We start from the raw sequence: 13419 nt of genomic DNA, 5'->3' as shown, positions 1-13419 counted from the left end.
ACAACATTCTACTTAACCCTTCGAGACCATCCAACAAACTGCACAATGCTTTATTTACGGACAGTTTTCATCGTGCTACGTAACATTTACAAACTACAAAGTTACAAAACAATTAATATAAGATTAGTGTTCATAGGGCTATGGAACACCTACATAAGCACTTCCTGACCATCTGACAAAAACTGCATAATTCTATACGTATGGGCAGTGTTCAAAGGGTTCAAAGGGCAGTCAAAAGTTTAGACACACTCATTCTTTATTTATTTTCCCGAATTTTAGAAGAATAATCAAGTCATCAAAACTCTGGAGTAACACAAATGGAACTATGGGGAATTATGTTGTGATAAAAAAAAAAAAAAAATCTTAAAGATCTTGAGAAACATTTCAGTCGAGTGTCTACAAACTTCTGACTGGTAGTGTATGCCCTTCCTGTACGCCCACCTGACAAACTGCATAACAGTTTATTTAAGAGCAGAGTTCATAGGGCTTCATAACACCTACATACGCCCTTTCTAACAATCTGACAAACTGCGTGACACTTTAATTAAGAGAAGTGTTCATACGGCATCATAACACCTATATAAGCCCTTCATGCTCAACTGGATAACACTTTACACACAGACAGTGTTCATACGGCTTCATAAAACATACATAAGACCTTCATGACCATCTGATGAACTGCTTAACACTTTATCTAAGGGCAGTGCTCACAGTACTACATAACATTTACATCCTGACCATCCGACATAACATTTTACTTAAGAACATTGTTTATAGGGCTAGATAACACTTACATAAGCACTTTACTGTGTAACGCCTTATTTAAGGGCAGTTTTCATAGGGCTACATACAACATACATAAGGTTTTCAATACCATCTGATAAACTGCATAATGCTTTATTTAAGGGTTGTGTTCACAGTGCTATATAATATTTACATCCTGACCATCTGACATAACAGTTTACTTAAGGAAATTGTTTATACAGCTATATAACACCTACACAAGCCCTTCCTAACCATCTGACATCAATTTTATAATACCTTATTTAAGAGCAGTGTTCATAGGGATATAGAACATCTACATAAGTTTACATATGGGGTCAATCTGTACCACGCAAAGATACACAAACTGGTCTGCAGACGTCCCTTCTCCCCCTGGGTGAAATGAGAATATTATTATTTTGAAGTCACATGACCTTGTGATCCGATGAGTCAATACCACTTCAGCTCAATTCTTTGAAGCCGAGCATCCCCATAATGCATTATATTTCAGTTCTGACGGCCTTCTAATACACTACATCTCGAACATATTTAGCTCTCGTGCTAAATAGTAAAACTGTTTGAGTCGGTCCCCTCTTACAGTCCTGATTCATCCAGGAAAAAAGGAGACCATCTGTTAATGGAAAAGTAATGCACAGTGTGCATCAGATCTTCTCTAATAATAGCGACTCATGTAACAGAATAAAAGAAATTCTTCGATGAGAGCAGGAGAGCTTATCATGTTGCTTCTCGCTACATAATTACCTGAAGTTCACGCAGGCCACAGCTAACAAAAGATCAACACTGTGTTGATTTTACGTATGTGGTCTCCAGCTGTAACTCTCAGCGAAAACATGGCCATAATAAAATAAAGAAAAAAGCTATCTTGCTAGAAGATCAGACAAATGCTGTTTTGCTTTTTGGTATAAAAAAATAGGACATCTTACATGCATAATTTCATTTGTTATGCCAAAATAAGCATCTCTATGGAAACTAATACATGACATTATATTTGGACTCGTACACTCAAGTGGAATATAATCGATATAAATTAAAAGTTCTGTTGATGCCGAGGGAAAATGAAAGCTCTGTAATGAGGTCTGCATTAAGCATCAATTATTACTAATAAAAGATAATAAAAGATAATGTTGTTGTTGAGAAATGTAACTTCTTTATTAGCTTCAACTGCATTATTGTTTGAGCTTTGTTTTTAAATTGAGCTTTGCTGTTAAATCTTTGATACCAGAACAACTTAAGGCAATGTCAAGCACAAAATCTCTTTATTTTAATAATTAGGTGAAAGAATAATGCTGCAGATCATTAATATGCTGCTGGAAAGCTACCAAGTGCAACATAAACACTAAGAGGGTAGACCCGTGTTAATTTTAAATCCACTTGTTTCCAAGTACGGAAGCCCTAAGCGGCCATGCGTTATTAATTTTAGTTATTTTCTCGTGATCTCGACTTGATTTTCCCGTGATCTTGACATAACTTTTTATTATGTCGAGATCACAAGAAAATTAAGTTGAGATTACGAGAAAACAACTTTTGTTATGACGAGATCGCGAGAAAACAACTTTTGTTATGTCGAGATCGCGAGAAAACAACTTTTGTTATGTCGAGATTCCTGAGAAAATGAAGTCGAGATCACGAGAAACAACAGAAAAATAATTTATAATGCATGGCCGCTTAGGACTTTGGTATCCAAGTGTATGCTTGCACAATGAATATATCTGCGTTTGGGAGATCTCACAGCTAAAATAGCAGATCAGATCAGTCCTGCTGTCATGAAGAAAAAAGGAACCTGTAAAGCAATGAGAAAATAAGGAGAAGGTTGTTAAAACATCAGCAAAGCTTTGAACCTTCTTGAGCGTGCTGTTAAATCCATTAAAACAAAGTGGGGGAAAAAAAACCCCAGACACTACTAAGACCATGCCAAAACAAATGCTCGGGCAAGAAAGGCAATTATCAGAGAAGTGTTTAAGAGTCCAGTTAGAACAGTGAAGGGGTTACAGAGTTTACTGTGCAGACCTCAACAATATAATCAGTTCTTCACAGATCCAATGGTTTGATAAAACAAAAATTTCACCATTTGACCTAAAGCTGAAGCATAGTGGTTTAGTGTAAACCAAATACAGCCATAAACACAATTCCTGTGGTCAAGCATGGTGATGGTAGCATCATGCTCTAGGATTGTTTTGTTTTTAGCAGAAGAACTGGAAAGCTCGTCATTGCAGGCAAAGTGTATTCAGCCAAATATAAGCAAACTTTTGATAAGAACCTGTTTCAGTCAGCCAGACATCTGCATTTAGTGCGAAAATACATGCTCCAGCAGCAGAATGAGCCAAAGCACAGGGCAAAAACTACAAAGGAAAAAAGAAATAAATAAAAAGAAGTTTGTGTTTTTGAATCGCATAATCAAAGCCCAACTTAAAACCAATTTAAAATCCGTGGCATGACCTGAAAATTGACATCCGACGACATTCTTCAGCTAATTTTGGAGAAAATTTGCATCGATGAATGGAAGAAAAAATGCCCAATTCTAAATGTGCAAAGCTCACGTAGATACATCTGTGACAACTCAAACCTGTAACTGCTTCAAAAGGATAATTCACACTGAGGTGTTGGATATTCATCAACTAAGCAGTTTTGAGTTTTTCAAATCATTCCGAGGACATCTAAATACTTTATTTAATTTTATTTCCATTGAGAGTACCTGCGAAAAAAAAGAGCAAGAAAAAAACCATCCCATTCTGATGTGCTTAAATTTGATGTTGCACGGCGCCAAAAACAAGTGCTTATGCAGTTTAAGAGTGAAACCCTTATGTTGTCTTCTGCTGTTGTAGCCCACTTGCCTCAAGGTTTGACATGTTGTGTGTTCTGAAAAGAGTGGTTATTTGCGTTACCATAGCTGTCCTATCAACTCAAAACTATTCTGATCTCTCTCATCAACAACGTGTTTCTGCCTGCAGAACTGCTACTCACTGGAGGTTTTTTTGCACCATGCTGTGTAAACTCTAGAGAATGTTGGATGTGAAAATCCCAGGAGATCGGCAGTTTGTGAAATACTCAAACGAGCCTGTCTGGCAACAACAACCATACCACGATCAAAATCACCGAGATCACATTTTTCCCCATTCTGATGTTTAACATGAACGTCAACTGAAGCACATGTTTCCACATGAGTGGCTGATTCAGTACGTTTACATGGACAACAGTAATCCGATATTAACCCGATTAAGACGATACTCTGATTAAGAAACTAGCATGTAAACAGCGATTATTGATGACCTTAATCCGACTAAAGTCATACTCGAAGTAAACACAAATGGAATTAAGACGTGTGGAGTATTCCTGTTTTAGTCGCATTATGGAAGTGTATTACAGACATGTACACACCTTAATCATACTATTAACATCGTGTGAGAGTTTTCACCGCATTTTGCGACAGGACACGTACACACACGGCAGTGCTCAACCGTTTGACGGCAAACAAGAGAGCACGGCTGCGTCCCAAACCACGTACTTACCTGCTATATAGTAGGAGAAATACATGTATCTCAGCTACTATATAGACGGTAAGTACGCGGTTTGGGACGCAGCCCACGGCTTCAAGCAGTCATCTATTTGCACGTACAGCACGACAAATAATTAACTGCAGTTGAAGCTTTCCTAACATTAAAAATGAAACACCCAAAACTGTATACGGTACCATATCGAAGACGAACTGTATGGCGATACGTGAAATTCTGGAGGGAACGTCGGACGGCGTGGCGTGTGCTGTTAATCGAACTATGTTCTATAACATGTACAACAGGAACATGAAAGGAGTATTCTAAAAGCGACTCATGTAAACACCTTAATCAGAATATTATCTTATTCAGAATTAGGTCAACAATTAGATTACTGCTGTCCATGTAAGTGTAGTCAGTGACTGCATAAATGAGCAGTTATTCCTAATGAAGTGGCTGGTCAGGTTGTTATAATAGCAGTATAGCATATACACAAATACATGTCTCCTAGATCTGATTTTATTTTCCAAACTGACTCCTTTGATGACCTCTGTAATCTAAGATTTTCACTCACCGTTTATAATTATAAAAAATAATAAAAATCCTGTGTAAAATATGACACCACAATCAAGTCTAAGTCAGGAGTGTCCAATCTTATCCAGACAAGGCAGGTGTGGGTTCAGGTTTTCATTCTGACCAAGCAAAAGCCACATCCGAGTCTATTGAAAGCCAGGATCAACTGATTAAACAGGTGGAATCAGATGTGGCTCCTGCTTGATTGGAGTGAAAACCTGCATGCCCACCCACCCTTTGTGGATAAGATTTGACACCCCTGATCTAAGTCTAAGATTCAGGTATTTGATAGCCACTCATTTAATTTTTTTTTTTCATTCTACTGTATAATTGCCAATAGTGGTTAACCTTTAAAAACTCAAAGTGTTCAAAAACTTTGGACTGCAAATAAATGTTTACCAGCAGCGTCAACTGCCCTTAGCCTTCCATTATAAATGAGTTTCAAGCAAATTGATTTTTTTGTTTGTTTGTTCTTTTCTCGGTACAGGAAACAGGTTAAAATGATTGCTTGTGGTAAACAGATATGCTATAGAAATGGTACATAGAGATTAGGTTGAAAAATGCTGAAGCATTCCTTTAACAACCTAGAACTTAGATTAGATTCTGCCTCCCTTGTAAGTGGATTTGAACAGCAGCATCTGCCAAATGAATAAATGTAACCGTAAAGGTCTTCAGTCACTGCTGCTGAACCATGCTACAGCCACAACAAATTAAGTCTGCACCAGCCAACAGCTCCACAGTCCCCCCTCCCCCATACATCACTCCTGCTATGTTTGATCACATCTTCACACAAGCCTGAAGCTGAAAGTACAAGTTTATGTATGATTGTCAGAAAAAATTGTAGCGACTCGTTTTCACGCCTCAAACCCCTGATGAGGTCGTAAGTAACAGCCTCTGTCTGACTCCTGCAGTACCATTTAAACAGACAGGCCAGAGAGAATGTAACCAAGCACAGCTAACATATATCCTGCAGTACGGTGTTATTGCAAGACCAGATAGATCATCCAGATTCTAACGCTATTTTACTGCACAAGCAGCAATCCAACATTGTATGAACTAACCAAGCGGAATCAGAGCTCTGGTTACACACTAAATATTAAAACCAGACATATGGTGGTTTAGTGTTTAGCACGTTCGCCTCGCACCTCCAGGGTTGGGGGATTGATTCCCCCTTCCACTCTGTGCACGCAGAGTTGGCATGTTCTCCCTGTGATTCGTCCGTTTCCTCCTCCAGTCCGAAGACATGCGGTGTAGGCTGATTGGCATTTCCAAATTGTCCGTAGTGTGTGAATGTGTGTGTGTGATTGTGCCCTGCAATGGGTTGGAACCCTGTCCAGGGTGTCCCCTGCTCTGAGTTCCCTGGGATAGGCTTCAGGCTTCCCTGCAACCCTGTGTAGTATAAGCGATATAGATGGAGGGTCAGGTTGGATCTGGAGTGTATCCCAGGATGGGGACACAACCTGGATGGGACACCAGTCCATCATAAGGCAACATTTACACCTAGGAGAAATTTAACGTTAGCTGTACAACAAGTGATTTGGGGGGAGGGAGGAAACTGGAGATCCCAGAGGAAACCCACGCAAGAACAGACGGTCACCTCAGCTCTGGATGGAACCAAGGATCCTGAAGCTGTGGGGCAGCAATGCAACCCAGCTCTGCTTACAAGTGAAATAAAAAAAATTTTAGAAGCAAGACATTAGATCCAGGTAGGAAGATTGCAAAAAACAATGGCTCGCATCCTGTGAAAGACACCCACATGGAAAAAAAATACAGTCTAGACCTTGAAATATTATGTGCTGCTTTCCTAGTAGAGATCTGCCAAATCCAAATGCACAGCCACAAATAAGATGATGTAAACTTCCTGTGTCTGGGTAAGAGACAGACAATTTGCCAGGCTGAAAAACAGCACATGGTTTGGACTGAAGGCCAAGTAGAGCAGGTCTCCATGGAGCACAGCGCAAGCTGAAACATCTCATTAGGGCAATGAGCATACAAAAAAGGCAAACATTCAACAAAACACTAACAGCAAAGCCACACACAGGGCCGCCGGAGTGATGATCATGTTATGTAACTCAACCAAGCGATCAGCTCTGTAGAAGAAATGAGCCATTCAATCTCAAGGTAGATTACATGAACAAACCCCTGTGGTCTGGGGAATCAACATCTTTTCAACACAACATTAAAAAGAAAGCGCAACTACAATGGCAAATATCAGTGACATTCCCAGGGCCAATTCAACAGTTCCAAGGCAAATCAAGATCAGTGTTTATTTCTATAAAGATCTCGTCATGATGGTTGCAGTGCCCTCATTACTTACAATAACAATCCGTGCTAATGAGTTATATAACTTCCAAGAATCTAACCAATGCAATGTAGTAAAAGCCTAATGCAACGCCTTTCACTTTGATACTGGGCAAAAAAGAAATCACTATATGTCCTTTTCAAGGTTCCTTTGGCTGCACTATATATAAAAAAAAACACAAAATGAGAGGACAAAATCCCCTGTTAACACTCCTTAGTCAGCATCTCTAGAGTTCACTCTTACCTCAATCACAGATGTCAATGTCAGTAAAAAAAAATTTAAAAAAAATGGAATAGCAGTCCTTTGTTCGTTAAAATATCAAAACACTCTTCAATAGACAAAAAAAAAATGCTATGAAGTAATTTGGGTGATAGCAAGTGGAATGTTTCAAAAAAATAAAACCATGTATGATCTAAAAAAAAAAGAAAGCAAAAGAAGTATTGGGACAGATGTGAGCATTAACTGAAACTCGATCTGTAGCTGCATGATTTTCTGCCCTGACCTGCTGCCACATGACTGGCTGATCAGATAAGTGGAAGAATGTGCAGGTGTTCCTGTTAAAGTCCGCAGTGAGTGGATGAATATATATTCTTTTATCCTTTGTGTATTTTGTTTAACGTTTGCTATAAAAATTGTTGAAGTACACTGATTCAGTGAAACTGAAAACGTACAGCCCATCATCCTCTTCCATCTCTTTCTCCTCCTCTTCCTCAACTTCCTCCCCATCATCTGCCACCACATAATCATCCAGCAGCTCCTTCTAATCATGAACACTCTTCTCTCTGTATCGTACATCTACACATCATCCTATACATTCTCCTCATCCTCATAATCCTCCTTCTTCTTCTCATCATCCTCATCATTCTTCTGTTCATCTTTATCATGCTCGTCCTCATCATGCTACACATTTTCCACTTCAATTTCCCACACATATTCCTCCTCTTTTGATTCAAATCCGCTCCACATCATTCTTCTTCTTCTCCTTATCTTTGATCTGCATCATCTATCCTGATGCTCTTTCTCTATAATTCTCCTCCTCCTCCTCCCTGCCATCATTTCTCCTGCTCCTCTTTCTCATTAGCATTCAACTCATCCTCAGCATCATCTATCCTGCTCTTCTTTCTCATTCCTCTCATCATAATTTTCTGTTCATACTTATCATTCTTCTCCTCCTCATCATTCTACGCTACTGCGTCCTCATTTTCCACATCCCTCTCTTCCTCCTCTTTTTTTTACTTAATTTTCCTCCACATCATTCTTTTCCTTCCCATCTCTGCTCCGGGATTCTTCATCATCTCTCCTACCCTCTTTCTCATTATCATTCACCTACCCGTCAGCATCTTCATCATCTCTCCTGCCGCTCTTTCTCATCATCATTCACCTCCTCGTCAGCATCTTCATCATCTCTCCTGCCCCTCTTTCTCATCATCATTCACCTCCTCGTCAGCATCTTCATCATCTCTCCTGCCCCTCTTTCTCATCATCATTCACCTCCTCGTCAGCATCTTCATCATCTCTCCTGCCCCTCTTTCTCATTATCATTCACCTCCTCGTCAGCATCTTCATCATCTCTCCTGCCCCTCTTTCTCATTATCATTCACCTCCTCGTCAGCATCTTCATCATCTCTCCTGCCCCTCTTTCTCATTATCATTCACCTCCTCGTCAGCATCTTCATCATCTCTCCTGCCCCTCTTTCTCATTATCATTCACCTCCTCGTCAGCATCTTCATCATCTCTCCTGCCGCTCTCTCATTATCATTCACCTCCTCGTCAGCATCTTCATCATCTCTCCTGCCCCTCTTTCTCATTATCATTCACCTCCTCGTCAGCATCTTCATCATCTCTCCTGCCCCTCTTTCTCATTATCATTCACCTCCTCGTCAGCATCTTCATCATCTCTCCTGCCCCTCTTTCTCATTATCATTCACCTCCTCGTCAGCATCTTCATCATCTCTCCTGCCGCTCTCTCATTATCATTCACCTCCTCGTCAGCATCTTCATCATCTCTCCTGCCGCTCTTTCTCATTATCATTCACCTCCTCGTCAGCATCTTCATCATCTCTCCTGCCCCTCTTTCTCATTATCATTCACCTCCTCGTCAGCATCTTCATCATCTCTCCTGCCCCTCTTTCTCATTATCATTCACCTCCTCGTCAGCATCTTCATCATCTCTCCTGCTGCTCTTTCTCATTATTATTCTCATGTTCCTCTATATCTTTCTGTTCATCCTTCTTCTCCTCATCGTTCTGACAATCCCACCACTGTCATCCACTGCATCCTCATTGTCCACCTTCTTTTTCATTCCACCTTCCGCTTCATAAGTCTGCTACTCATACTCATCACTCTCCTTCCTCCACATCATCATCATCATCATCATCATCATCAATTTCATCCAGTCCTTTCTTCACCTGCAACTTGATACAGTATACAACTGAGCAGTTCTGGGCTGAGCTCCTTGCCCAGTGAAACAATCGTGGAAGATTCGAGGTGCTGCGATTTTGAAATCACAACCTCGCCATAGCACAAAGCCTTAACCTTGAAGTCACCACTTCATTATCATTCTCCTGCCTCCTCAGCTTCCTCTTCATCCTTCTCCTTGTTGTCATCTTCTTCCTCATCATCATCTATCCTCCTTCTTATCCAGACCACGCTGTAACACAATATACTACTTGCTTTATGATTAAACCTATTCACCCCATTATGACTTTAAGAGACTTTGAAAACCAACACTTTTAAAGCTACACTTAGTAGGAAGGCTTCTTAATTTAGAGATATTAATGCTCCTATGGGTGTTAAGACTTGTGGGAGTGGTAACAGAGTTGTGGATTGGAAGCTGAGAGTTTAGTTCTCACTGCATCTGGCATTTCAGACAGCACAAAAGCGAGCGAGAGCTAAGTAAACCATTCACACCAACGGCAGGGTGGAAAAAATGGCAATTTGGCTGAGTTCTACGTGAGGGCTAGCAACCAAAAGCTGCACTCAAAATACTCATACCTGACTGAGGTCTAAATGCCCAGAAATGGCTTATCTAAATAAGATACTGAGAAGTTAGCATCCTAGCGTGGTGGTTAACAACAAACGACACTTCAAAGACAGTTTTCTCAAGCAGCTGAGGTTAAAGCATGCACTGAATAAAGTGTTTGATTTGATTTAATTACACTACATCAGGTGCAAATCAGACTCTAGAAAAATAATGTGTTTAAAGAGAATGGAAATCGAATCGTACATAGCCACTCAGTTATAAACAGGTCGTTAAATGCAAAAGATATTACGCATACAGTAAAAATAAATAAATAAATAAATAAAAATCAAATATTAATGTAACTTGGTAATTAAATTTGACATCTTCATTTTGTCCTCGATTGGACATGCGAAGGATGTACAACATCACTAACATCTCTCTAAACCAATGCAAGCTTGAGTTGACCTGCTTGTAAATACTGTTATATTAATTGGATCCTCACTCACCCCAACTTGGAAGTTCCCTATGAAGTAATCAAGGTTCGCCTGGATGAAGCTGATGTTCTGAAGCCCGAGCTGTGAGCTTCTGTGTCTCGCTCTAACCAGAGACTCTTCTTTGTTTTCTATAAGGATTACCTACAGAATTTAAAGCAGACAATATAGCGTGGAGTCAGAAAGTTTTCAGACTTTACCTTTACTTGTTTCACATCGTATTGTGTTGTGGATTTCATTTTGAATGGATATAATTGCCATTTTTACACATCAATCTACACTCAATCAATTGCCCATAATGAGGAAGTGAAAACATCTTTTAGCCATTTTCAAAAATTAATGAAAAATAATAATAATAATAATAATAATATTAATAATAATAATAATAATAATAAACAAAACTGAAATCTCTTCTTCATAAAAGTATTCTGACCCTTTGCTGTGGTACTCCAAATTGTGGTCAGGTGCATCCTGTTTGCTTCATTTATCCTTGAGATGTGTCTAGAACTCAATTGGAGTCCAACTGTTGCAATCGGAATTGATTGGACAAAGTTGGGAAAGGCACATACCAGGGTTTATAAAGGCCCACAATTTACACGGTGTTGTCAGGACAAAAAACAAGTCATGAAGAATAAGGAACTGTCTGTGGATCTCCACGATCAAGTAGTGACAAAGCACAGGTCCAGGCAAGGATATAAAACAATTTCTAAGGATTTGAGTGTCCCCAGGACTACAGAGTCCTCAATAATTGTGAAATGGAAGAAGCTTGGCACTACCTTGAACCTTCCTAGAGCTGGCCAAATTGGGTATCTGGGAAAGAAGGGCCTTGGTCAGGGAGTTAAGAAAGAACCCATCACTCTAAAAGAGCTTCGAAAGTCCTGTGCAGAGATGGGAGAACCTTTTGGATGGCCAATCATCTCTGCAGCACTCCATAAATAAGGCCTTCGTGGCAGAGTGGCAATGCCAGTGTTGAGTAAAAGGCATATGATAGCATAAAGGACTCTGGAAAAAAATGGAAAAAGATTCACTGGTCACATAACAGAAAAACTGAACTCTTTGGGCAGAACAGCAAAAAAGCAATCGTATCACCAGGCTAATACCATTCCCATGGTGAAACATGGTGGTGGCAGCATCATGCTTCTCAATGGCAGGGACAGGGAGACTGGTAACAACTGAGGACAGGTCATCTTTCAAAACAACAGTGACAATAAGTAAACAGCCAAAACACTGGAGTGGCATCAGGGCAAGTCTCTGAATGTCCTTGAGTGGCCCAGCCAAAGCCCAGACTTGAACCCCATCAAACATCTGTTTAGAGACCTGAAGATAACAGTTTACAGATGCCCTCCATCCAATCTGACAGAACTTGAGACGATCTGCCATGAAGAATGGGATAAACTGCCCAAATCCAGGTGTACCGAAGATTGTAGAGACATATCCAAGAAGAGGTGTAGCTGTAATTGCTGGCAAAGGTGCACAATTTATTCAATACGTCTAAAACGTTTTGAATACCTTTGTGAATAGGAGATTTCAGTTTTTGATTTTGAATTCGTTTTTTGAAAATCTCAAAAAATGTTTTCACTTCATCCAGTGGATTGGTGGGTAAAAATGTCAATTATATTCAGTTACTTGTGCAGCAAGTAAAAGGGTCTAAATACTGTCAGAATCCACTGTGTATATTTTATATATATATACACACACACACGGGTGCATCTCAAAAAATTTGAATATCGTGGAAAAGTACATTTATTTTCCGTAATGTAATTCAAGAAGTGGAACTTTAATATATTCTAGATTCATTATACACAAAGTGAAATATTTCAAGCCTCTTTTGTTTGAATCTTGATGATTACAGATTACATCTTATGTAAATCAAAAATCCAGTATCTCAAAATATTAGAATAAAGCATTTATAATACAGAAATGTCAACCTTCTGAAAAGCATGTTAATTTATGCACTCAATACTTGGTCGGAGCTCCTTTTGCACGAATTACTGCATCAATGCGGCGTGGCATGGAGGCAATCATCCCGTGGCACTGCTGAGGTGTTCTGGAAGCCCACGTTATTTTGATAGAGGGTCTTCAGCTCGTCTGTATTGTTGGGTCTGGTGAATTCCTTGATTTCCAAATGCTTTCCAAATGAAATGCAAAAAATTCACTTTCATCTTCCCCATGATTATTGTGTGTGTGTGTACTGAACCAGACTGACAGATTAAAGGCTCAGGAAACCGTTGCAGGTGTTTTGAGTTAATTAGCTGATTAGAGCTCTTCTCAGGTCGACATTTCTGTATTATAAATTCTTTATTGTAATATTTTGAGATACTGGATTTTGATTTCCACGAGCTGTAAGCCGTAATCATCAAGACTAAAACAAAACAAAACAAAAGGCTCGAAATATTTCACTTTACGTGTAGTGAATCTAGAATATATAAAAAGTTCCACTTTTTGAATTCAATTACAGAAAATAAATGAACTTTCCAGGATATTCAAATTTTCTGAGATGCACCTGTGTATATGCATATACTTTATATATATATATATATATATATATATATATATATATATATATATATATATATATATATATATATATATATATATATACACATACACATACAGTATCTCACAAAAGTGAGTACACTCCTCACATTTTTGTAAATATTTGATTATATCTTTTCATGTGACAACACTGAAGAAATGACACTTTGCTACAATGTAAAGTAGTGAGTGTACAGCTTGTATAAGATTGTAAATTTGCTGTCCCCTCAAAATAACTCAACACACAGCCATTAATGTCTAAACCACTGGCAACAAACGTGAGT

The 13419-nt window shown here is 39.1% G+C and overlaps 1 protein-coding gene across 2 annotated transcripts in view; it reads right to left on the bottom strand.

The window, feature by feature from the left end:
• The window catches only part of gstcd (glutathione S-transferase, C-terminal domain containing), a 127218-nt gene that overhangs the window by 16969 nt on the left and 96830 nt on the right, over positions 1–13419 (bottom strand). For both annotated transcript variants that reach the window (XM_053621974.1, XM_053621975.1), the window contains one exon: positions 10616–10744. In XM_053621974.1, coding sequence (XP_053477949.1) covers positions 10616–10744 — 129 coding nt within the window. The remainder of the gene's footprint in view (positions 1–10615; positions 10745–13419) is intronic.

Source organism: Ictalurus furcatus, chromosome 3, assembly GCF_023375685.1.
Source record: "Ictalurus furcatus strain D&B chromosome 3, Billie_1.0, whole genome shotgun sequence".
Taxonomy (NCBI): domain Eukaryota; kingdom Metazoa; phylum Chordata; class Actinopteri; order Siluriformes; family Ictaluridae; genus Ictalurus; species Ictalurus furcatus.
Note: the sequence above shows the minus strand (reverse complement) of the source record. Positions and strands in the feature narration are given on the sequence as shown.